At 46.6% G+C, this 27,080-nt stretch overlaps 2 protein-coding genes across 5 annotated transcripts in view; one reads left to right on the top strand and one right to left on the bottom strand.

Moving 5' to 3' along the window:
* Positions 1-27,080, top strand: part of LOC108011916 (uncharacterized) — a 323,723-nt gene that overhangs the window by 204,237 nt on the left and 92,406 nt on the right. The gene's annotated exons all lie outside the window — the stretch shown is intronic.
* LOC108011918 (retrovirus-related Pol polyprotein from transposon gypsy) overlaps positions 15,273-27,080 on the bottom strand; it is a 29,781-nt gene continuing 17,973 nt past the window's right edge. The window contains exons 2-3 of one of the 2 annotated variants that reach the window (XM_070996864.1): positions 22,296-23,404; positions 15,273-17,094 (exon numbers count right to left, since the gene is read on the bottom strand). In XM_070996864.1, the coding sequence (XP_070852965.1) occupies positions 15,624-17,094; positions 22,296-22,297 (1,473 nt within the window). In that variant the 5' untranslated portion in view covers positions 22,298-23,404 and the 3' untranslated portion in view covers positions 15,273-15,623. Of the gene's footprint in view, positions 23,405-27,080 lie in introns of both variants that reach the window. The other variant, XM_070996863.1, reaches the window with a different exon arrangement.

Genomic DNA, 27,080 nt, shown 5'->3' with positions numbered 1-27,080 from the left:
AGAGACGTTAAGGGTCATTAAAGAGAACTGCACCCCCAGTCTAAGGATCTTCCTAAGGGCATACAAAGTCTCGGACCTGGACACGCTGATGATATTAGCAGACGAGTATGAAGAACTGGAAAAGGAGCGGGAAGCGTTCGCGCAAGAAAACAAATTCTCGAAGAACAAGTCGTCATCGCCAGCGCAGGTAACATGCAGAAGATGCGAAGAGACAGGAATCCAGGAGACGCGGGGAAACGACCAATGGTCGCCACCTAACCGAGTACCACGGCAGCAGGCAACAGGAGCACCACGCGGAGGCCAATGGACACCACCACAACAGCAACAGATGCAACCAGCAAACAATGTTTGGAGGCCACCAAGTACAACACAAAGGCCTCGTGAAACGACACACATCACAGACCCCCAGGAGGCCTGCCGAAAGTGCGGCGGTCATGGACACTGGGCGCGGGGATGTCGGCACCAACGCCTGTTGTTCTGCTGGGTGTGCGGGAGAGTAGGCGTCAGGAGCGTTGAATGCTGCCAGCAGGCGGGAAATGCCCAGCGATCTCAGCCGCAGAGAGGCGAGCGGGGGTCGCAAGATGCTACCTCTCCAAACTAACGGGAAAGCTGATCGAGGAGGAGCAGCAGTTGTCCGCAGCGGTGACGATTGGTGGGGGCACATACAAGGCCACAATCGACACCGGGGCAACAGCAAGCTTTATAAGCAAAGAGCTGGCGGACGACCTGGCTGCCCTCGGAAAGATTACGAGGATACGACGGCAAGTTAGGTTGGCAGACGGAAGATGTGGCGGAATCGATGAGCAGCTGGAGGTGGAAATTGCGTTCGGGAACAAGCGACTGAGCATGAGCCTGCTGATACTACCAGGAGTAGTGGATTCATTGGTGTTGGGATGGAACTTTCTAACACAAGTCGGTACCGAAATTAAGTGCGCTGGACACGAAGTGATAATACCGGCCAGGAATCGTCACAAGGGATGGCTCGAGGAAAAGTTGTCGGTGGCAGTCGTACAACGGGCAAGCGAAGATGACGACACGACGAAATTCCTGGAGGCAGAGCTATCGACTTTCAGCAGCATGAAGGGAACATCAAACATGGCAGAGCATCAGATCACGATGAAAGACGACAAACCAATAAAGCAGCGATACTATCCCAAGAATCCGAAAGTTCAAGGGGAGATCAATGCGAAGGTGGACGAGCTTCTCCAAATGGGATACATAGAACACTCAACAAGCCCATACAGTTCTCCCATCGTGATGGTTAGAAAAAAGACGGGCAAGTGGAGACTGTGCGTCGACTTTAGGCAAATAAACGCCAAATCTGTAAAGGATGCCTACCCGATGCCCCGAATAAATTATATTCTCGACCAACTGAGGGAAGCACGGTACATCAGCAGCTTGGACCTAAAGGATGGGTACTGGCAAATCCCACTGAAAGCGGACAGCAGGCAGTATACGGCATTTACAGTGCCGGGGAAAGGTTTATTCCAATGGAAAGTAATGCCATTCGGACTTCATTCGGCGTCTGCGACTTTTCAACGGGTGCTGGACCGGGTGATCGGCCCGGAAATGTCGCCGCACGCATTTGCTTACCAGGACGACATCATAGTGATCGGGCGCTCGCTGGAAGAACATAAGGCCAACCTAAAGGAAGTTTTCCGACGACTAAAGGAGGCGAATCTGAGATTAAACCCGGAGAAGTGTCAATTTTGTAAGAAAGAGCTGTTATATCTCGGTCATCGAGTGACTAGCGAAGGAATAGGCACGGATCCGGAAAAGGTAGCAGCCATCGCCGAACTAGAACCACCATCGACAGTAAGAGAGCTCCGACAGTACCTGGGCGTAGCATCATGGTACCGCCGGTTTGTACCTGACTTCGCAAAAATAGTCAAACCTCTCAACGATCTGCTACGCAAGGGCAATAAATGGGTGTGGACACAGGAACATCAGACGGCGTTCGAAGAGGTGAAGGCAAGACTCGTCGCAGACCCCGTACTGGCATGCCCGGACTTCGACAAACCATTCATCTTGCAAACTGACGCAAGCGACTACGGCATCGGGGCAATCTTGACCCAGGAAACTGAACGAGGCGAAAAGGTAATCTCTTACTCAAGCCGAACGCTCAACGGCGCTGAGAAGAATTACTCAACAACCGAGAAGGAGTGCTTGGCAATCGTCTGGGCAATCCGAAAGCTCAAGCCGTATCTGGAAGGTTACCACTTTAAAGTAGTAACCGACCACATGGCACTGAAGTGGCTCAACAGCATAGAGAGCCCTTCAGGGAGGATCGCCAGATGGGCCCTGGAGTTGCAGCAGTACGACTTCGAAATAGCGTACAGGAAAGGGCAACTCAACGTGGTGGCAGACGCTTTGTCAAGGCAGCCACTGCCGGAAACGCTTCGAGGGATCAAGGAGACGTCGGCGGCGGAAGCTTCTGCAGCATGCAGCTGGATTCTGGAAATGCGCGAAAAGATAAGGACCCAGCCGCAAAAGTATCCAGACTACGTGATGGAGGGTAACACCCTGTACAGGAATATACCCCATAGAGCGGGCAGCGAAGATGTTGCAACATGGAAGATGTGCGTCCCGAAAGCGCTGCGGGAAACGGTGCTGAAGGAGAACCACGACTCACCGGCGGCTGGCCATGTAGGAAGCCGAAAGACAATAGCACGTCTGGCAGCCCGGTACTACTGGCCAGGAATGCACAGAGACGCCCGAGCCCACGTGCGAGTATGCGAGACATGCATGAGGTTCAAGCCGAATCAGATGCAAATGGCTGGGAAAATGCTTACGCAGGTGCCAGAGGAACCATGGGCTACGGTATGTGCGGACTTCGTCGGACCCCTGCCGCGTTCGAAACACGGCAACCAAATGCTGCTGGTATTGATAGACAGGTTCTCCAAGTGGACTGAGTTGGTGCCGCTGCGAAGCGCGACGGCCGAATCCCTAATGAAAGCTTTCAAAGAACGCATAATCGCGAGGTATGGGGTCCCCAAAATAGTCATAACGGACAACGGAGTCCAGTTTACCAGCAAAACCTTCAAGAGTTTCCTGGCCGAAATGGGAGCCAGGCAACAGTTCACAGCTCCATACACCCCACAGGAGAACCCGACTGAGAGAGCCAATAGGACGGTGAAAACAATGATTGCGCAGTTCGCAGGGCAGAACCAAAGAGACTGGGACGAAAAATGGCCAGAAATCATGCTGGCAGTAAACACGAGCGTTTCAGAATCCACAGGTTACACACCGTCGTTCATTACCCAAGGCAGAGAACCAAGACTACCGAGCGCCCTATACGACAGAGAAACCGTAGGAACCGGACGACCGACAGAGACCCCGGAAGAGAATGCTAACAAACTCAGGGAAATCTTCGAGATTGTAAGGCGGAACTTGGAGAAAGCATCCCAGGACCAGGCTAGGCATTATAACCTAAGGAGGAGGCAATGGACGCCAAAGGTGGGTGACGTCGTGTGGGCCAAGGAACACCATTTATCAAAAGCGGCCGAGGGGTTCGCAGCAAAATTGGCCCCAAGATACGACGGACCTTACCAAGTCATAGGTTTTGCGTCACCAGTAATCTGCAAAATAAGACACATAAACACAAAGAAAGAGCGGACCATCCACGTAAGCGAGCTGAAACAGCAACAAACGGAAAACACAGGCGAGCGGCTACAGCAAGCAGACACAACAGATGCAAAACAACATTAAAAGTCCAAGGATACCCACAAGGATGACCAAAGGATACTACGAAAGGGTGTCCAAGAATACCTTCAAGGATGCCCAAAGGATACTACGAAGGGTGTCCAAGAATACCTTCAAGGATGCCCAAAGGATACTACGAAGGGTGTCCAAGAATACCTTCAAGGATGCCCAAAGGATACTACGAAGGGTGTCCAAGAATACCTTCAAGGATGCCCAAAGGATACTACGAAGGGTGTCCAAGAATACCTTCAAGGATGCCCAAAGGATACTACGAAGGGTGTCCAAGAATACCTTCAAGGATGCCCAAAGGATACTACGAAGGGTGTCCAAGAATACCTTCAAAGATGCCCAAAGGATACTACGAAGGGTGTCCAAGAATACCTTCAAGGATGCCCAAAGGATACTACGAAGGGTGTCCAAGAATACCTTCAAGGATGCCCAAAGGATACTACGAAGGGTGTCCAAGAATACCTTCAAGGATGCCCAAAGGATACTACGAAGGGTGTCCAAGAATACCGTCAAGGATGCCCAAAGGATACTACGAAGGGTGTCCAAGAATACCTTCAAGGATGCCCAAAGGATACTACGAAGGGTGTCCAAGAATACCTTCAAGGATGCCCAAAGGATACTACGAAGGGTGTCCAAGAATACCTTCAAGGATGCCCAAAGGATACTACGAAAGGAGTCAAAGGATACGTCCAAGGATTCCCAAAGGGTACTACGGAAAGAATCCAAGGATACCTGCAAGGATTCCCAAAGGATACTACGAACAAATTCCAAGGATACCTCCAAGGATACTACAGGTCATCTACAAAGGCGCAATGAAACACATAAAGGACATCAGGAGAACGTTAAGAACACAAAGGGAGCGAACCAGAGCGTCTAAGGTCTCGATTGGGACTGATCGGAGGAAAAGAAAAAACACGCATCAAAAGTCTGCCGAAGGAAGAGGGAAGACGGTACAGAGCAGAGAGCTGTACCGTAGATCTGAGTAGTAAGAAGGAGAGGCCGATGGAAATAGCGGGATTGAGCAAAGAGGAAGGCTCGGAACCGAGGTGTCGTTAAAGGGAGCCCAGGCTCCAGCTGCACAATCAAAATCAACGAGCAATCATGAGCACACGTGTAACAAGAAGCGAAGCGCGCAGGATGATGGCTGCCCACCAGACGTCCGGAGGATCTAGCCCGGGGCAAGGATGGTCGGCAGCCCGGCCTACCCGAACCTCGCGGCGGATCTCCGGGCGGGGCGTCCCCGATCCGGTAATCAGCTCCGACAGCGACGTCGAGTTGGTGGAGGACCCACGGGTGGAGCAACGGCGATGGCGGCTTCGCAAAGCGGTCAACAGGGCCGACGGCCGCATCCCGACTGGCGCGGCGGAGGTAGAGTGGGCCAGCGAAGAGTCGCCCCAGGACCAGCTGGCTCTCAGTAGCCATGCCGAGGCTGTGGTAGCGGCCACATGGGAATTTCGGCGCAAGTGCGAGGCGAGAAGGCGAGACGAGGAGCGGCGGTTGAAGGAAATGGAGGAGACGCCGGAGTGGCAGGCCCAGCTACGGATGGCCGAGGAGGAGGAGGCGCAGCTGTGGGAAAACCCGGGGTACCCACCTACGCCGAGGTATGCGCCCGAACCCTGCACCACGCCGCAAGAAGTGGCAGACGAATGGGCGTCCTCGCCTCCGCGGTGGCTGCCCGAAATCCCGCCCACACCGCGGTACGAGGGGTCACCACGGTGGACGCCAGCGCGACCGCCCACGCCGAGGTACGAGCAGCAGCCACCACCGCAGCAGCCACCACCGCAGCAGCAGCCACCACCGCAGCAGCCACCACCGCAGCAGCAGCCACCGCAGCAGCAGCCACCGCAGCAGCAGCAGCCACCACCGCAGCAGCCACCACCGCAGCAGCAGCCACCACAGCAGCAGCCACCGCAGCAGCAGCAGCCACCACCGCAGCAGCCACCACCGCAGCAGCAGCCACCACCGCAGCAGCCACCACCGCAGCAGCAGCCACCGCAGCAGAAGCCACCGCAGCAGCAGCAGCCACCGCAGCAGCAGCCACCACCGCAGCAGCAGCCACCGCAGCAGCAGCCATCGCAGCAGCAGCCACCACCGCAGCAGCAGCCACCACAGCAGCAGCAGCCACCACAGCAGCAGCCACCACCGCAGCGGCAGCCACCACCGCAGCAGCAACACATCCGGACCGATATCCCGGCGGCCCACGTGAGCCACAGCACCCGGACGTTCGTGGCCGAAGGGGTAAGGTGGCGACAGCAGACGGTCGTCTGGACCTGGCCGGAGGGACCCGCGGAGGAGACGGCAGCGGCGGAAGAACCCCGGATCTGGGAAGAATGTGGTCCCCGGGTGAGCCCGCTGGACCCCAGGACCCGTGGCAGACCGGAGCAGTGGCAGACCGGAGCAGTGGGCACCACCGACGCCGAGCACCGGACCAGCAACGCCAAGGACAGGGCCATCGACGCCAACGCCTACCGGGAGCGCAGGAACCGCGGAGCATCTGGAGCGAGGACCCTGGGTGTGGCCTGAGCCCGTGGGAAACGGCCGTCCTCCGCTCAAGCGGCAGCACTCGGCGCCCGAAGTGTCCGAGGTGGTGGCCCGGCCGAAGTTGTCGCGGACGGTGTCGGCGCCGGAAGGACAGCGATGGCGAGAAATCGCGGAGACGGAGTGGCCCGAAGGGATCGCGGAGACACCGGTGGTGCAGGAGGCTCGCATCCTGGGCGGCAGGCGCAGCGTGCGCGTGTGGAGAGAGAGGCGCGCGTTCCGCGTCCGGTTAGGGCTGGCGGGCATGAGAGTGTTCGAAGAGCAAAAATAAAAGTTAAATAAACCGACAAAACAGAGTTTAAAAGAAAAAAACCGACATAGAACGGGAAACGCGGCTGAAACAGGGGCCAGAAGTAAGGGGCATACATGGCAGCTTCAGCGTCCTGAAATCAATATTGGGTTAATACAGGAAGCAGCCAAGCGACACCAAAATACTTACCTGCAGCGAAGCAAATGCGAAGTCCTCTCCGCACCAGCGTTCGAGTGTTGCCAGCGTAAAGCCAGGCTCAGCCGGATGAGGACGATTGAAGGGCGAGAGAGAGAGACGAGAGGCGAGAGAGGTCGTGTGGAGAGAGAAAGGATGAAATAGAAAGGAGTGAGGAAATGCGAAAACTTACCTAGAAAGTTGCAAAATCACCATGAGCCAGGGAAGGGGGCGCCTCGATAGGCGATCGATTGGCACTGGACGATAGTGCGATCGATGGGCACACGACAATGGAAATATCGGCCAAGGTGGAAGTATCGCAACGAGCAGGTGGCAACGCCGCACCGTCGATAGCGAATAAATATCGATCACGCACGAATGGTGTGACCAGGCGGAGGAAACACGGAAAGGAGTGAGACGCAGCAATGAGCAGCGAGCTGGGGATCGATAGCCCAGGAGTATCGATGTCCCAGTGGGAACACAGGAAATATCGGCGCGGGAGATTTAAAGTTGCTACGAGGAGGATGACCCCGCTGTAGAAACTCAAGGGAGTTAGGAGCGTCGAGGGAGCATCGAGGGAGCAACGAGGGAGCGCCGCGGGAATCACAAGGACTCAAAGGCTAGGATAAGCAAGGAAACGCCGGAGAGTAGGAACCAGTTTTAAATGTTTCCCGAAGTAAGGGGGGAATGTGAGGAGTTGAATAACTCCCCACAAATAGAAGCAGCAGCAGATGGCCGGCCGCTTACCAGATACGCGGCGAATTCGCGTAGTAACGGCGCGGCGGGGAGATCGAGAGAGTTTGGAGACCAACGAAGGAGAGCGAGAGAGTTTGGAGACCAATGAAGGAGAGCGAGAGAGATTGGAGACCAAGGATGGAGAGCGAGAGAGTTTGGAGACCAATGAAGGAGAGCGAGAGAGATTGGAGACCAAGGATGGAGATCGAGAGAGTATGGAGACTTCGCGGGCAGAGCAAGAGTGCCGTATGCAGAAGGGGATAACGGAACTCCTCTGGACTTTGGACTCTCCCGTGAACTTTGGACCGGGAGAGGGAGTGCCACATCTCGGCAGTGGAGCGGCACACAGGCGTGCCACAAGCGGCACGGGAATCAGCGGAACGGCAGCAGTGGGCGGAACATCTATTGGAAGCGGTACATAAAGGACAAGTGGGTCATCCAGGAGGCACGGACTTTGGACCCAAAGTGGAGAGATCCAGCGGGCCGTGCGCAAAAGGGAAATAACGGTGCTTGGAGGCCCTATATAAGGCCGCAGAGCGCTGGCAGCTGGATCAGTCGATCACAAGGAGTCAAACCGTCAAGATCACTCAGATACCAAAGTGAACATTCAAACAACCAGATAATCTACAAGGGAGCAGCAGCAAGTCGAGTCGCCAGAGAAGCAGCGCCGTGGGAGCCTACAAGGAGCGAGATTGCTACGTCGAGACGTTCGGGATTGGGATACCAGGAATCTCCGAATTGAGACGCAGGTAGCTGAGATCCAGAGGGCATCACACGGCTAGGTCAAGGCGGTCGGTTAATCCTGTCCACACAGTCCTGGCGTTACGCCTGGAAAGAGTATAACAAGCCAGAAGGGAGAGCGGTCGATCAGTAAGGTCTCGAGTGGAATTGTCCAGGAGAGCCCTACGGATTCGACTTGCGAGGTCCCGGAGCGGCGTGCCCGAACCACGAAGATAACAAGCCAGAAGGGAGAGCGGTCGATCGGTACGGTCTCGAGTGGAATTGTCCAGGAGAGCCCTACGGATTCGACTTGCGAGGTCCCGGAGCGGCGTGCCCGAACCCCGAGTACCACAAGCCACACGGGAACGTCCCGGACAAAAAGCAAAAGGGTGAGGCTAGGGTGGAACGTTCGTTTACACTAGGCGTGGAAGCGAAGTAAGGCGCGAGGCAGCTTCCTGGCGTTACCGCCTTGACTGTCCGCGCGGGCTGAGCAGAAACCCCAGTGGGACCATCCGGGACAGAGCAAGGGAAAGGCGGCGGTGTGTCGAAAGGAGCGATCCTGGAGAGCGCAGCTTCTGTTCACCCTAGTCTGAGAACGGTGACGCTTCCCTAAGCCCGTACGGCCGATACCCCTCGCGAGTCCGAGTCGTTACCAGCAGTCACCAAGTCACGCGTGAGAAGCGAACCGCGAGCGAGCATCTTCAGGGAGCTGCGAGGATCTTCAGGGAGCGGCGAGGATCTTCAGGGAGCGGCGAGGATCTTCAGGGAGCGGCGAGGATCTTCAGGGAGCTGCAAGTATCTTCAGGGAGCTACAGGACGGGAGCACCGTGTCATCAAGGCGAGAGGTCGTAGAGTCATCCAGGACCGTCGGAAGCACCGAAGGTCACAAGCAACGAGTCAAAGCCAACCAAGCGACTAAGACACTTGTAATAATATACCCGCAATAAAACCCAATACGAACCCGTGAATTCTGTGCTTTCTCACTGAGCTACTGGGCGGTCACGTTAATATAAATTTGGTGGGACGAACACACAATATACTGAGCTAGCCGCACGAATCTCGTAGCGAGCAGACAATAAAAATCAGTTCGTTACAATATAAATATTGGTATTTTGTATGTGTTTTGCCTTCAATTGTAAATCGTGTTGGTTTGTGCTCTATCGATAAGTGACTTTCTTATTTATTTAGCAAGATTTAAGTGAAACACATTTTCCACGATCATTTAGTCGCATACCAGTAAGTTATAGCTACTTTGTTGGAAGAGGCGTCCGCCGAGTTTCAGATAGACCTGGCCAAGTGGTCCACTCTCACTGCGGAGAGCGCAATCAACATGTTTCCTTGCTGCGCACGATACATTCATTTTCCCAAATTCTGGATAAAATTTTACTATTACCACGCTAAATCTGGCTGTTTTTAAAAACAAAATGCGGGATAAATTGATAACTAGCGGGAGTTATAGCTATTTTCAAAGCAAAACTGACAGAATTTTAGCTTTTTACAATTTTTATGTTTTACGATGTCACTTCAATAACTTTCAGTATTTATACCCGCTACTCGTAGAGTATAAGGGTATACTAGATTCGTCGGAAAGTATGTCACGGCAGAAGGACCCCAAATTCTTGATCAGGATCACTAGTCGAGTCGATCTAGCCATGTCCGTCTGTCCGTCCGTCCGGATAAACGCTGAGATCTCGGAAACTATAAGAGCTAGGCTATTGAGATTTGGCATGCAGATTCCTAAGCTTCTTACGCAGCGCAAGTTTGTTTCAGCAGCGTGACACGCCCACTTTTAAGCCCACAAACTTCAAAAAATAGTAAATAAGAACGCGGATGTCTCGAAAACTATCAAAGATAAAGAATTCGGATCTCAGATTTAGATTCCGTAGCCTTGAGCGCAGCGCAAATATATAACGCGAATATGCCACGCCCTCTCTAACGCCCACAAACCGCCCAAACCTGTGTCGCCCACAATTTTCATTATAGGAAAAAATTTTAACTGAAATACATTAGTCTCGTCAATACCTAGCCAAAAGATCATTACATTCTTATCGATTATTACTAGTTTTATACCATTACCATCTGGGTACTTCACAATTTTCTAATCGATCGCGTGTGAGAGTTGAAATGCCAAAGATTTATAAGCAAAAATCGCCTCATGCCTGGATGCAAGACCCCGCGTTTAAGGATTGGTTGACTTTAGATGCAGCCGATGATCAAAAATACTTTTGCAAATATTGCAATTTTAGCATTAATGCAAAACTTTGAGATTTGCACGCACATGCCAAGACAACCAAACATAAGTCTTCGTCATCTGCTTTTGCACAATTGAACAAGATAACGTTTGTTACATCTATCTCTGCAAAAACCGTTTGCATGGCAGACCGCTGGCCACGCATAAATTGCAGAAGCCATACGTTTCCCAAACATTTTTGGGATAAAATTAAGCTAATAGTTATGCATTTTAAGCACAGTACGGCTATGATGGACCAATTGCGAATGACTTAAGCTTCGTTCTTGGACCCTAGTTTTAAGAAGATGTATGTATTTGTTTCCGATGTTAGGAAAGGATACGATTTTTGAAATCACAATTGAAAACAACATGTTTACCCAAAAAAGAAGGGAAAGTCAATTTTGGTTTGGTCGTATAACTATTTAACCTTTATAACTAAACAGTTTAACATTATAACATTTCAGATATGGCTAAAAATAAGAAAAACTCATGCTAATTATTAAAATTTTTACAGATGTTTGATGTCAACAAACCAGAGGACCTGGACGATTTCATGAGCTCCCATAATAACTACATTGCTAGAGACTTGTGTAATGAATCCAAAAACAATGAGCTTAAACTATACTTCAGCTTGCCCCAAGCTGCATGTGAAAGCAACTTATTAGAGGTGTGGAAAGCGACTATGCCGGTCCTCTACAGACGGCTATGAGATGCCTGGTTACCCCGGGTAGCCTTCCGAGCAGCTGTCGTCCGCCATCAAATGCATCGTATTTGGCACAACAAGCAGGATAACTGATCAACATTAAAAAGCAAAGGGTGTTTCTAAAATCTTTAAGGGCTATATATTGGAAACGATACTCAAGTGTGTCCGAAAATATGCATTTAAAATATAAAAGTGTTATTTTTAATAAGAAACTTATTGTCTTCTTATTTTGGGGGGAAACACATTTTTATTGAACAAAAAAGGATTCAAAAATATTAAATAAATATTGTTTTTTTAAATATTCCACAGCCCCGTTTAATACGCGCACCAAGTTTTGCCAATAGTGGTGTAGAGCTGCAAAAAAATCGATGGAACCATCGATAGTATCGATGGTTGGCCGCCGGTCACCGACTTCGATATTTTTCAGGCTATCACGATAGTTTTACAAAAAATTCGATCTAATAAGAAGGTACGCACATTTTGCATACGGAAAATGTAATATATATTAATTTTTTCTCGTTTTCGACAGAAATATTCCAATTCTGGTGGTTCCGGTGTTGTTTTGGTACCTTAAAAATGGCTGGCGGTCCAAAAAGCAAGTGGATGGCAAAGATATAAATAGCTGAAATTCACATATATTCTTCATGAAACTATAGGTGGAGACAAGGATAGGAGCAGAATGTGAAGCAGGGTGTGGAGCAGGATGTGGAAATCGTGTGCAACGTGCAAGGAGCAAAGTCGTTAAAAAAGGTTAACCGGCTTGGAAGTTCGGTATGGGATCTCTTTGAGAGGACCAAAGATGGAAAGACAGCCAAATTGGTTTTTACCAAAGAAATGTGATTTGATTTCTCATAAATATGTATTAAAAAGATCTCACTTGAATTTAAACTAATTGCGTTTTTAGTTGTCAATAATTGAAAATAATAATTTATTTTTAGGAATACCCCTATTATATTGGTTTTACATGAGTACCCCTAACGTTTATATATGATCGATACTATCGCGATAGTATCGAGGCTTAGTCCGCAAACTATCAAGACTATCGATGGGGCTACCATCGATGTTTTTGCAGCTCTATAGTAGTGTGCATTTTAAACTTTGTAAAATTGCTAAGGTTACCTTACAAGGGCTAAATGAGTATGGCCGATATCCACTGGCTCTTAATTCTTCGTTCCGACTATAAAAATTTTAAAACGAAACGCAACCTTAACGTGCAGATATAGTGGACTTAGCTTATTTCAGTGTCACAGTCGGAGCTGGCTATTTCTTACCAGCGCATTTGAGAAATGTATGAAAATGAATTGATATGAAAAACAAGGGAGAACGCTAAAGTCGAGTATCTCGACTATCAGATACCCGTTACTCAGCTAAAGGGACCAAAGGGAATTGGAGATATGCAAGCAGTAAAACGAGATTAAAATGCGCCACCTACCGGCGGTAGACAGATTTAAGCGTTATGGGCGTTAGAGTGGGTGTGGCAAACTTTTTTTAGGGTCAATCGATAGCTATTGACGAGACTGATACATTTCAGTTAACATTTTTTTCTAGCATGAAAATTGTGGGCGCCACAGCTTAGGCGGTTTGTGGGCGTGGCAAACTTTTTTTTGGATCAATCGATAGGTATCTTGCATAAAAATTTTGGGCACCACAGATTAGGGCGGTTTGTGGGCGTGAATATTCGCGTAACAAACTTGCACTGCGTACAAGGCTACGGAATCTAAATCTGAAATCCCAGTTTTTTATCTTCTATAGTTTCTGAGATATCCGCGTTCATATTTACGAATTTTTAAAGTTTGTGGGCGTGGCAAACTGATGAGAACAACACATTTCAGTTAAAATTTTTTTTCTAGCATCAAAACTGTAGGAGCCAGTCTTGGGCGGTTGGTGGGCGTGGCACATTGCTGAAACAAATTTGCGCTGCGTAAGAAGCTCAGGAATCTGCATGCCAAATCGCAATAGCCTAGCTCTTATGGTTTCCGAGATCTCAGCGTTCATCCGGAGGGACAGACAGACGGACATGGCTAGATCGACTCGGCTAGTGATCCTGATCAAGAATATATGTATATATTAGAGCTGGAGAACAATCGATGGTGGGACCTTCGATGGTTTTCGATTGTTTTAGAAAAACAATCGATGGACTATCGATGGTTTAAAAAAAAAAAAATAAATTAAAAAACGCCAAAAATTTCTATTTTGAGATCAAATTCTTTATAAGTCAAAATTCTTAATAATAAATAATAACAGGTCTACAGTTTTGGACTTCAGCGCGCATCGACGGTCTGAAATTATTTGTCCTGCCTTACTAAAAGTCCTTTCGGAGGCACAGGAGGATGCTGGGACGCACAGATATTCTTTAGCGAGGGCCTTGAAGGCTTGAAAATCATCATTGGTCATCTGAAAAAGACTTTTTTGGTTAATCTGTACAAATAGTTGTACATGTCTAGTACTAACCTTCCAGTGTAGTAAAGGGTCCTTGCTTTCATCATCGTTTTTTTGCTCAAAGTACTGCCGCATTAGTAATTGAGTCTGCCCTGTTTGATGTAACTTTATTAGACAATTTACCTTGCAGGTAAGGATAAAAGCTTGGTTGTGGTGGTGCTGGAGCTGTGGAACTAGCATTCGAATTTATAGACAATATTTCGTAGAGTTTCAACTCCAAAGCCTTAGCAGCTTGTTCAGCATTCAATGGTAGAAAAAAGCCTTCCTTTTTGAAGCGTGGATCTAGCAGTGTCGCAATTCTAGGGACAGTTCGTGATTCATAATGATAAAATCGTTCTTTGATACGAATTTTGATCAAGTCATGAGCATCCTGAGCCGCTTTCGAAGAGCACTTTATTAAATTCATTTTTGATACAACTCGGCAATTATTGGTATAATTGGTGATACAGTGAGTTTTATCCGCTGAGGCTTGTTTGCTTGCATCATTAAACGGTGACATTATTGCGCACAGTTCTTTTAAAATCTCAATTTCTTCAATTGAAAATGGCTGTGGGGCCTTTGCTGTGTTTACCAAAACATAGGAAATAGCGTCATGAGTCTTGATGATTCTTTCCATCATAAAAAAAAACGCTTTTCCACCTTGTAGGAACTTCCTGTATTAAAGTATATGGCACACTTACGGCCTGCGCTATCTTAAACTTTTCAGTAGCTATTGTGCTGCTTTTAAAAAAAGTTACGATGCGCTTACACTTGTTCATAATCTCAGAAAAACTTTGCACTTTCAATACCTCCTGGACGAGCAAGATTAAAGTATGTGCGAAGCACGGCAGATGTTTAATTTTAAGGAGATCGCAAGCTTTTTTCATTGTAGCATCATTGTCCGTCACTATCGTAGTAATCTTGTGCAGCACGGACCATTCTAAAAAAATGTCCTGTAATGTCTCCGCAACATTCGCGGCAGTGTGATTGGTTGGATTTAAAGGCTTTCTGGTGGCAAGGACGGCTGATTTAATTGATAACGTGGATTTATAAGCATTACACATGCACACATACACACACATGTACAAGTGCCAAAGCACATTTACTTACTTTTGAGAAACTTGTCCATAATCCATTCCAGGCCACTGCCAGCACCAACACCACCACTTTTAAGCTAATAAAAAATAAAAAATAATCAATTTTTCTTTTTTATGTACTTACATATTAATTCACTTGTTCGCTTGCCAACTCCCGCTAAAAAAGTGATGGGAAAAGCATAGTAATGGGCAAACAAAAAGGAAAACCATCGATAGTGAGAAAAAACAAACGACTTTCACGTAATTTTGAGACAATCGATACTATCGATGTTTCCATCGATTGTTCTCCAGCTCTAGTATATATTTTACGGGGTCGGAAACGCTTCCTTCTGCCTGTTACATACTTTCCGACGAATCTAGTATACCCTTTTACTCTACGAGTAACGGGTATAAAAAACAAATTTTGTTCAATAGCTATGTAAATTATTTAATTATCCGTGCCGGCTGGCGGCTCCTCCGCGGCAGGGGTAGAGCCGGTAGGTGATATATCCGTAGGGGGGTGGCAGTAGAGTACTGCCTGCTGATCGATTGTTGGCGGCCACCAAGATTGGCAGCCACAGCGGAGTCGGGTGGTAGCTTCGACTCCCTTGCTTCTTCCGAAGTATACGGTGGGAGATACTTATCTCCGATGTCACGGCCCTTAAGGCACGATAACCAAATTCGATAATCAAAATAATATGACGGCTAAGGCCGGAGTTTTATGAACGAGCTGGAGCTCTTTATTTCAAATCCAAATTAAAACTAAACTTAAGATTGAACAAAAGCTCATGCATAGCCGGATGCCCGTGGCAGACCGCTGACCTTGCACATTTTGCAAAAGTCATACGATTGTTGTCAGCCAATGAAAAGGAGCCACGGCTCGGAATGGTACAATGTGCTGGCTCAGCTCTAGGGCCAATAAGTCGGACCCGAATTAGGGTGGACCCATGCATGAGGGAGAAATGTAATAATAATATTGATAATAATAAAAAGTGATTAATACTAGAGAATGGTAAACATGATAAATGATTAACATTAATAAGGTAAGTAAGAACTGGCCTGCTCAGCCTAAGCTGGGGGTTGGTTGTTAACTACTCCCCCCTTAAATTGGACGCCGTCCTCGGTGACAGCCAGTTCGTCGATGGACTTTTGTAGCTGGGCTGCCTCTCGTTTGCGCCTGCAGTGTTGTTGGAGCAGGACCAAGCCGCATAGCATGAGGCTGACGGCAACTCCTGCGGCGAACCAAATCCTCGGGGAACCTCCATCCGACACGTCATCCCGTAGCTCCTGCAGTAAACGCAGGTTATGCTCGTTCATCCGCTGTAGCAATGGTAGACTCAATATGTGATCGTGTCCCGTGATGTTAATTAAGGGGGAGGCCGCAATACCCGGGCTCATATTCACTGAGTGGTTGAGGTTCAAATATACGGAGTCGTTGATCACCGCCTTTCTCTCAAAAGTAATGAGGTGGGTCCCTATTATGGTCGTTGTGGGACCGTCATCGATGGTAATCCTCGTCAGTTTCTCATTAATGATAATTACTCCATCGTCCACAATTGTAAGGGGTTCCAGATTGCTGGGCCGCGTCCGGCATGTAGCCGCCCCGCCTGCATGTAACTGCTTGGCACAGGTGTCTTGGAGCGCTTTTTTGCAAAATGTGGCCAAATTGGTAGAAGTGCAATCTGAGACTGCTAGGATTCCGTCATCACATTCAGCCACGATGTTGTTTTCTATTTGTAGCATAGTATGGTAGTGTGCAACAGGGAAGAGCATGACCTTTTTACAAATACGCTTAACTCTAGGATACTGGACTATAACGTGGACAAGAACATTATTTTGAAGAATTTTAATCTTAGATACATCCATAAGGCTAACTATAGGGACCTCTGTTAGCTGTTCGTCGAAAATAGCCTTTAGGTCATTGTGATTAAAAATGGTAGGATTGATGATATTATTTTTCGCAAGAGTGATGGTGATCATGCAATTCTGGATTTCTGATATTAACATTCTATTCCTGGCAAGAAGTGTTTCATACAAATGGCCTGAGTCGACAAGCCCGTCCCTCTTCTCCCTGAGTATCTTGTTTACTGTGTCTGTGAGTAGGTTGATGTGCTTCTGTGTCTCTGTGTTAATTACAACCTGTCTGTTATTAGCTTCGATAAGCGACGCTTGATTGGTGTTGATTCTACTTAAATCTTCCGCGTCGGGTGTACCCGCTACGACCTTAAGGACTGAGCCCAAAAAATCAAGGCTCCTGGCCATTCTATGGTGTATCTTTAGTTCCTCCAATAGGTTTTGAGCATGCTTAATGTCCACTTCCAGCAGCTTCCTCATATGGGACTGTGGGAACAGTTCTAGCATTTTGATTGTGGAATCGATAATGATGGCAAACTCGGACAGATTTGTCGAGTGCCTGACCAGGCCGTACTGTTCCCATATTAAGACATTGCCATCTAGCACCGGGATGTATTTAGCGTGCGAGAAATCAGTGATTCTCGCGCTCGCGGTGGACAGCAGTATGATGCATATAATGGAGAGCCTGTGGGAATTTAGCAAAGATTGGGTTTTAATATAAGGGCGAATGTGGCGAGTGGAGTGCCTACCTAATGTTGTCCTTATGGACCACCCTCCCCTTAATGAGAACAGATGTTCCCAGATCTGCTTCTACACGCTCTTCTGAATAAAGCGGTGTCAATTTATTCCCTAATCTTTTGTTGTTGCGAAGGTGTACTCTTTCGCCGACTTCGAAGACTCTGTTTTGCCTAGAAGGATTAACCCTATCTAGGTTGGATTGTTGTGCTTTGTCAATCTTGGCTTTAATTGCCAGCTTCATCTCATCGCTGCTTGCGTGGACGACCTCTATCGGCCTAGACTCTGTGACCGAATGTAGCGACCTGTTGTATTCTATAGTAGACCTCAATATTAGTTCCACAGTGTCCTCGATTTTTTTATCAATTTTGAGGCATCTGGCAATTTCCGCCAGGGTACTGTGAAATCTCTCAACTTGGCCATTGGAGCTACTGTGTAGCGGTGGCGCATTGACAACGTCGATGCTGTATTGGTTTTTCAGCAATGATGTGATTGTCTCTGAGTTAAAGGAGGCCTCATTGTCGCAGTATATAGTTTTGGTGTTAGAGTAAAAATTTACTAACTGAAGAATAGGTGCTCGTACATCTATTATTGCCCTGGAAATCAAGGGCTGTACGATAGCGAATTTGGAGAATTTATCAATGCAAGTTAAGAAAATTTTTTTGTCGGTCGAAAAAATGTCGATATGCAACATTTCCCCAACGTATGATGGGATGGGCGTAGTTCCCAATTCCTGTTTCTTGGGATGGCGGTCATATTTGGCTTTATTGCAGACCTTGCAATTTGCGACTACTTCGCTAGCTAATTTTGACATGTTCGGGAAGTAATAATCCCGGAGAATTTGTTTTGCGTTCTCCTGGGCAGCCCTATGGGCGCGATTGTGCTCGGTGTTAGTGATTTCCAACTGTTCATTAGCGTTGGTTATGTCACTGACAAAGGTTTTACAATGCCAGAACTTTGTCGCAGGAAATTCCTGCCTCAAGGCATGTTGGATGCGAGCTAGGGTAGGTAAATCGCAGTGAATCGCGTTCACAACGTTGGCGTTGATGATCTCTTTAACGGATTCAACAAGCAAGTCTTTGTTATTAAAATTGATGATATGACGAGTTCTGTTTCCAAAGACTATGAAATCTCGCCGACGCGGATGGTCCGCTTCTTCCAAAATAATTTGGTTTCTAAAACAGTTAAGAGGTTTATCTGTGGTATCTATGGTGTACGAGAGTGAAAGCTCACTATGCACCGTAGCCGCGTCAGACTGGGCTTCAGCCTCTAAGTTATTCAGGGGTTGCCTTGATAATGCGTCAGCTACCAGGTTTTGTTTTCCGGGTGTGTAAAATACTTTCCCGTTGTTCTCATCAATGAATGCTTTCCATCGCTTGATTTTAGCGTTGGTATTTTTGTCGGATACCGCATACGTGAGAGGCTGGTGGTCTGTGAAGATCCGTACCTCATTGTTACCGTACAGGTAATTCTGGAGTTTGCCTATTGCCCAGACTATCGCCAGTAATTCTCTTTCGTTTGTGGCGTAGTTAAGCTCGCAGTCTTTTAGCGTGCGTGAAATCATAGTAATAGGTCTTTTATTCTGGGACAGTACCGCGCCTATTCCACTCGCTGAGGCGTCAGTGGTTAAGTCAAACGGTGATTTGAAATCAGGGTATGTCAATATGACATCTTCGGATGCCAAAATGTTACGAAGGTGGTCGAATGCATTTCGCTGGGTTTCATTAAACCTGAGAGCTACTTTTTTCGACATATTCTTGCTGACCGTCCCATTTTCCCCTTTGAGGATGGCGGTCAGGGGTCTAGCAATAGATGCAAAGTTTTTTACAAAGCTTCTGTAATAGCTCGCCAGGCCTAGGAAGGACCTGAGGCTAAACAGATTTTTTGGTTCTGGGAACTCTTTTATTGCCCTAACCTTTTCTGGGTCTGTTTTTGTCCCTCCTCTGGTAACAATGAACCCTAGGAATTCAACGCTCTCTTTAAAGAATTTTGTTTTTTCTCGTGCCACCCTCATGTTGGCATCGAGTAGGCGCTTAAGCACCGTGTCAATATGCTTGACATGTTCCGTTTCATTTTCGGAAAAGATGATAACATCGTCAACGTAGACGTAGCATATTTTGCCGATTTCTTCCCGCAGCACATCGTCGATGGCTCTTTGGAAAATACTCCCTGCGTTTTTTAGGCCGAAGGGTAGTCGGCAGAATTCGTACTTCCCACCATTAACTGAGAACGAGGTTTTCTCTCTGTCCTTTTCAGCCAGGTATATTTGGTGGTACCCTGACTTCAGGTCTAGGGTAGTAAAAAATTTGGCTTTTCCCAAGTTCGCTAGAATCATGGGTATGCTCGGCATGGGATAGCGATCGGCTACTGTTCGCTCGTTCAGCTTTCTGAAATAGATTACTAATCGCTTCTTTCTACTGCCATTATCATCAGTCCCTTTCTTATCAACTACCCAGGCAGGGCTGTTGTATGGGGATCTGGACGGCCTGATTATGCCGTTTTGCAGCAGTTCTTTGATTTCGTTATTTACAAAGTCTGCTGCCCCCATAGGGTAAGGGTATAACTTGGAGTAGACAGGTTCGTCACTCGTAGTTCGGATAGTAGCGATGACCGATGTGTTGAAGGTGAGCGCCTCGTTAGAGGTTGAAAACACCTTAATTCTTTTCAGAATAGTTCTTTTGAATTCGGCTTTAGCCGAACTTGGCACCACTATGTCATCGATTTTGGTGAAATTGACATTTTGACAGTCAAAAAATTTGAGCTTTTCAGTGACATTTGCATATTTTATCACGCTGCTGCCTAGGTTCAATGCTACTCCTGCTCGCGTTAGCGAATCGAAGCCTATTATAGCATCGAACGTGCTCAATGTATCCAAGAGGAAAAATGGGACGTCTAGTCCAAAAATGCGCATTATGCACTTGTATTTGACATCACTGGAGCCGTGAATAGAGCTCACAGTGAAGGGGGTTTCGACCGGCATTACGTTTCTTAGCTCCTTTACGGGCTTCACGTAATTTTTTGCCGCCCCGGTGTCGATGAGAATTTTTATTGATTTGCCAGCCAACTGTCGCTCGACGAACGGCAGTCGGGAACGCTCCCTAAAAAATGGAGGAGGTCGTTAAGCTCGGCGGAGTCGCTATCTTCCTCGATGGTGGCAACCTCGGCCTCAGCTGTGGTGGCATAATCCGTCGCCTCCTGTTGGGGTTTGGCTATATTGTTGACGCGTTGGCGTCTTTGGCCTGATTGACGCTGGGACGAGTTCTGCCTTTTGTAGTTGTTGTTACTTTGAGGCTTTCCCCATCTTGTTTCTTGTCTAAATCTAGCCGTTGAGGGGTCTACCTCCATGGGTTGAACTTTACCCTGGTCTAGTGGCTCAGTATCCCTGTGCTTTGGCCAGGGATTGTTCTCATGAGATATATTTTGGTTTTGTTTAGGGACAAAGTGCGGATTCTTATCCTCGCCTCTCCATTGCTTTCCCTGACTCTTACTATTGCGCCTGTTGCCCTCATTGCAATGGGACTTGTCTTCTATAGCTTTCGCGTAGGACGCCGCGAACGCACTTCTCTCAATGCTGTTCTCGGCCTCTCGCGCTAACGCTAGTGCAGACGGAAGGTCTTTGGGTTGTGCTGGCAGCACGAGTGACTTGAGTGGTCTTTTAAGCCCTGCAATGAATGCATGAAGGGCATCATCCCTAACCTCCTTATTTAGGATAGTTGCTGTGTCCGAGTTATGTGACATGACTATTTTGTTAGTGACAAGCGTGAGTTTCCTCTCGACCTCGTCATAGTATGCCATAAGATCGGAGTCTCCTTGCCGAACCATTTCTAAATTTTGCCGCAGCACTCTCAAGGACGTTTTGTCCGCATATGTGCAATCTAGTCTGGCTATAATTGCATCGAAGTTTAGCACTGTATTGTGGGACGTGAGTAGTGACCGAGCGGGTCCGCAAATTTTGTTTTTAATTATGACCACGGCCTCGTAGTGTGCCTCGCTGCCGTCGTATTTCTTAAATACCTCATAGGCATCTGATGCAGCTTGCCTCCACGAAACATACTCATCGTGGCTTCCACTGAACGTTGGCAGAGACTTTACTATGTCCAACTTGACATCGCATCTTACTGCAGGGTTTGGTACTACTCTTTTGTAAACCTCCACCTGCGGCGCTTGGACTGACAGCGCGCTAACCTGTGTTCTAACCGCATCTAATTCTGTGGCGAAAGCGATTCTTAACCGCTCCTCTTGTTCGCTAAGAGCGGCGCTGACCGCATTTGCGACAATCGCTTGGACCATTTCTGCGTTCATTTCTGGTTGATCTGTGTCCCTAACTTCGGGGCGAAATCCTACTTCTTCGCTACTTTCGCTATCGTCGCTATCAATTTCCTGTTTTACTTCTCTATACTCCCAACTCATTGGCAGTTAAAGGGCGCGAGGTAGATACGAGGGTTTGACGATTGGGCTCAAGACATAAGGTTTCAACGGGCCACTTTGGTGATGTAAAGTCGAACAATTTAGCGAAAAATAATAGATCATCACCTAAAACACAAAGATGTTGGATTAATTTGTCCCAAGAACAAAATTAAAATACAGAACGGTGACAACAAGTATAGGTCAATTCGACTGGGTATATTATTAGCACAGACACACTGGATAACTTTGGTACGAAACTCAATATAAGCACAGTAGGTAAATTTGTAACAAACACAAGGAGAAAAACGACTGGGCCCTCTGAATGCGTATAGGAACCAACCTTAACAAAGAAATACAATATTCCTTTGCATAATTAAATCGTGTAAATGTCGATCGCCTTGGCACCAGTGTGCGTTATTTGAGACGTATGGTTTCTTTTATTATAATGCACTTAAAAAAATCCAGATCGAACAAAATTAAATCAACACGCAGAACATGGAAGTGTATTGTAATTTAATATTTGAATAATTTATTCACATAAAAATTGCCAGTACGAGTGTACGTAACTTGAGTTATATATATATTTTTTATTTGCCACGCACTCATAAAAATCTGAATCAGAAATCGAAAATCGAGTCACTTTTTATACGTAAAAAATTCCTATTGTTGGGCGTAGGAAATTGTATGGCATATGTGTGTTGTGTATGTGTAGACCTTGGCTATTGTCGGCGCTCAGCTACTTACATAATTTACAACTTCAGGGGTGGGATTCGAATATTAGTAATAATATTAATCCGTTGGGCGACAATTATTTAATTATCCGTGCCGGCTGGCGGCTCCTCCGCGGCAGGGGTAGAGCCGGTAGGTGATATATCCGTAGGGGGGTGGCAGTAGAGTACTGCCTGCTGATCGATTGTTGGCGGCCACCAAGATTGGCAGCCACAGCGGAGTCGGGTGGTAGCTTCGACTCCCTTGCTTCTTCCGAAGTATACGGTGGGAGATACTTATCTCCGATGTCACGGCCCTTAAGGCACGATAACCAAATTCGATAATCAAAATAATATGACGGCTAAGGCCGGAGTTTTATGAACGAGCTGGAGCTCTTTATTTCAAATCCAAATTAAAACTAAACTTAAGATTGAACAAAAGCTCATGCATAGCCGGATGCCCGTGGCAGACCGCTGACCTTGCACATTTTGCAAAAGTCATACGATTGTTGTCAGCCAATGAAAAGGAGCCACGGCTCGGAATGGTACAATGTGCTGGCTCAGCTCTAGGGCCAATAAGTCGGACCCGAATTAGGGTGGACCCATGCATGAGGGAGAAATGTAATAATAATATTGATAATAATAAAAAGTGATTAATACTAGAGAATGGTAAACATGATAAATGATTAACATTAATAAGGTAAGTAAGAACTGGCCTGCTCAGCCTAAGCTGGGGGTTGGTTGTTAACTTGTAAATACCATAACACTTCTAAAGATATTCGAAAATCTGTACCTAGGCAAAGTAAAAGGTAGCCAATTATTTGTATACCTCGGTATGGTAAAAAAAGGCACAACTAAATTGTACCTATGTCATACCTGGGCAACACTGGTCAAGAAAGCCCCGAAACTACGAATGACCTTTTTGATTAGATTTCTCATCTGAGCAATGTAATTATAATAGTAGTCAATCAATAACAAATGGTTTATTTGAATTTACATGATATCATCTTCACTTTAAAGAAATTAAGTCCTTTTCACATGTTTTATACGCGACGCCGATACCAAATCCAGCTCCAACCCATGCGGGCCATGCTCGTCTTTTAAAAAATAACAAAGCCGCGGCAGATCCAATAAAAAGGCCACCACCTGAAATATAACGTAATATCTTTAATTTCATGCTAACAATTTATTGTATAAGGCACCAAATCGGATTTAGATTTTTTTTAATTTTATTCCAAGCGTTGCTTAAGTTATCTAATTTAAAAATACTAAAAAAAAATGAAGAGAAAACGCTTTAGTCGATGGCCTCCAACACTAGATACCCGTTACTCAGCTTAAGGGAGTGCGAGAGGGACTGAGATATGCAAAGAGAAGCTCTGTTTTTTTCACTAACACATCTAGCCTATAGCTTAACCTATCTTCTTCTTCTGTAGCGCCACCTAGCGCTAACTAGCGCTACCAAGCCTATAACACCAACAAGCCCATAGCGCCAATAGCGGCATGGTGAAGAATTAGTAAAAACAGCTGATCTGCTGCTTTGCTGTGCAATCACGATAAAATTTGCAAAGTATTAATTTTTATTTCGTTATAACTTATAATGATCCTATTTTAATCATTTTTGGCAAGTAGATGGGTATAAATAATAAGAACAAACTCATTGAAATTTTTACAAAATATTAAAAAAATTTGGGCGCTAGCCGAGTTTCAGTTTTATGGTCGATTGTGGGCGTTTGAGTGGGCCTGGCACGCTGCCAACAAACTTGCGCTGTGCATGAGGCCCAAGAATTTGCATGCCAGGTCCCAACATTCTAGCTTTTATAGTTTCCGAGATCTCAGCGTTCATACGGACGGTCATGGCTACATCGACTCGGCTAGTCCTGATCAAAAATATACATACTTCTTACGGGGTCGGAAACGCTTTCTTTTACCTGTTACATACTTTCTGACGAATCTTGTATAACCTTTTACTCTTCGAGCAACGGGTATAATAACAAAACTTCTCACAAAAAACTTGGTCTCCCCCGCACACGTCCCTAACAGTCCAGAACTAGACAGCCTAGTCAAGACATTTATTGACATCTGTGGAGAAACTACAAAAGAGCTAGTCCAATCAGAGCAGTCAAGACAAAACACAAACCCCCCTGGGGGAAACAGAACCCTGGCCAATTTTTAAAGCGAGTGTCCTAACTACAACAACAGAAAAGTACCTGTGACGTATATCATGCAAAGATAAGTCAACACAAAAAAAACCTTTGCACGCCACGCTAACCAGCAAAGTAGTGTACTCCACAATGGATAATGGGCTCCGCACAAGCGAATAGGATTGTTAGTAGAGTAACACTATTCCCTATATTACCATAGCCTTTTCTGTGGGTGATAGTAGCACAGAAACGCCAATTACTTCTAGAGGAGGCGGGAAAAAAGGTGGTAGGTTACGCGGCCGACGAGGTCATCCTAGGACAAGGTAAATATCTTTTCGTCAACCAGAACAGTGTAGGTTCTTTCTAAGCGTAAGTCATGGCAATCCAGGAGGTGATGTCCCACTTGGGACATGTCTTCTCAGACAGTCAAGTAGACCTCAGACCTCTCAGAATCAAACTCATTTGGGTCCCTGAACACCGTAATATTGAAGGTGACGGGTTAGTAAGGCAAGGGACGACTGACATCCTTCGCGATAAGGACACTTGGCATGACCATGGCTACCTGCAAGCTCCTCCTCAAGCGTAGGTTCCTTATCCTTATCCTCCCTTGCTACACTTCCAAGCTAAATTGGCCGAAGCATAACCAAAGGTCTCTTACAATGCAACAAGAGAGCTTTGGTTCTTATCGGCTAGTCATCTCCACTCAATCTACATTAATTTCCGTCGACATCTAATCACTGGTCATTGTTTCATAGGGACGCATGCACACAGCCTAGGATGCGCCAACCATTACTACTGCAGCAGCTGCAAGCAGGTGGGCGAGGAGGAGCACATTGAGAACCTCCGGTGATTCTGCTCAGCGCACAACCTAAAAGGTGTTCAAACCCTAGAAAGCAGCACGCTTCCGAAACTCGCCGCCACACAAGACTTTAGCATTTCCAAAATACTGTTGTTTACAAAAAGCTAGTTGGTTGGAAAAAACCACTGACACATGACCTAAAGAAAATCGATCTTTACAGAGATTTTATGGTAATAGTATGGGGATACATAGTTACATACTTTTCGATTCTACAACGGGTATAAATGGTGACAAAACGGAACCTACTAAATTCATTGAACCAAAGAGATCAGCGAGCAAGAGTTATTTGAACAATAAGAGAGGGCGCCAGATTTTTTTTTTGACTTACCATAAGGGTACCTTCCTTCAGCGGAATAATAATTGCGTCCTACCACCGATGTGCGATGATCATTTAGAACGATAGATGAAGAATCAGCACTTGTCATAGCAAGTATGGTCCCAATGTCCGAGGTGGTACGAGAAACGAAGGAGATTCACGACGCGAAACGAGGGGAAGGCGAACAACGCAGCGACTGGAGGCACCGTAATGCGGCGAAGTCCGAGGCCAGGTTTTCCAACTAGCAGCAAAGTTGGGACTCCGCGAGCAGTTGTCGGTGGATCTGGGCTTCAGGGAAGCACGGCCGTCGATTGCTACCTGACGCCACTTTTAATCGGTCGTAGTTGCTTCAGGAGCTAGCTCAAAAGATTTGGGTGTGGGACGCAGGACTGGTGTCCAACATGCGAAAGAGAAGTATAGAACGATGAAACCCATGTCCTTTTCGAAGTTTCCAGATTCGACGAAGAGAGAGAGAGAAACTATGTAGGAGAGACCCGTATCACACGAGAATGTGAGCAGCCTAGTCCCTCCGATGCTAAACTCGAAGTCCAATTGGTCAGCAACAGCGAAGATCGCTGCCATTATCATGAGAGATCTCAGGGCGCAGGAGATAGAGAGAAGGGGAATAAATTATGCAGGTCATAGTACCGCGCGACAAATCCCTCCAAAGTTTTCCAAAACCCCATTCAACCCAATCACCTAATCTAATCTCAATGTACTACCCTTAAGTTGTAAATAAATAAATTTGCAAATATGAAAAAAAAGATGGCATGTATGTATGTGCTGTTATTAAAAACTGTAAAAATAAGAATATAATATGTATAAGCATTTATTTTCAAAAATAAAGTTAAATAACAAATTCCAGTTTTAGACGACGTAGTGTTGTGACGATTCGCACCCGATCGTCAAAGTTGACCAGAAGTCTACTCTGGGGGTCTTTCACACACTTTGTAATAAAAACTCAGAAATATGTTGAACTTCACCAGTTGTATTCATTTGTATACTTTCAATCTTTGACTTATTGCTAACTTTGATTTACAAATTAGGAAATATGAAAGCTCGGTTATAAAAACGCGACCAGCTTCTCCTTATGTCTTCTTCGTAGTGTCGTGCTGCTAACATTAGCAGCAGAAATCTAACATTCGCTGTTAAAACTGCTGTTGTCCAATGCTTCTCAGAGTCGCCAGAAAACAGCTTTCAAGCTTCTCCTAATCGACAGAAACACCCGTTCACGTAGTATTCGCTTAGAAACATAGATTACGTTAGTTTACAGCTAAAATACCAAAAAGAATTATGGTAGTTCCTGGTAGAGTTGGAATCTACCAACAAGAAGAAAACACGAGCGACAGGAGGTGGTTCCTTTCAACAGAAGACCCTAACGGCCACAAGAAAAACGAGCTGCCAGATCATTCAGGTAGTTATCCATTAACTAAACATCTCGCAATTATTTCATTTGAACCAGCTGCTAAAAGAGCTTAAAGGGAGCCAAGTTTTGGTCCACAAGGA

Source organism: Drosophila suzukii, chromosome 3, assembly GCF_043229965.1.
Source record: "Drosophila suzukii chromosome 3, CBGP_Dsuzu_IsoJpt1.0, whole genome shotgun sequence".
In the NCBI taxonomy this organism is placed as follows: Eukaryota; Metazoa; Arthropoda; class Insecta; order Diptera; family Drosophilidae; genus Drosophila; species Drosophila suzukii.
The sequence above is the reverse complement of the archived record's forward strand: the minus strand, read 5'-3'. Positions and strand labels throughout refer to the sequence as shown.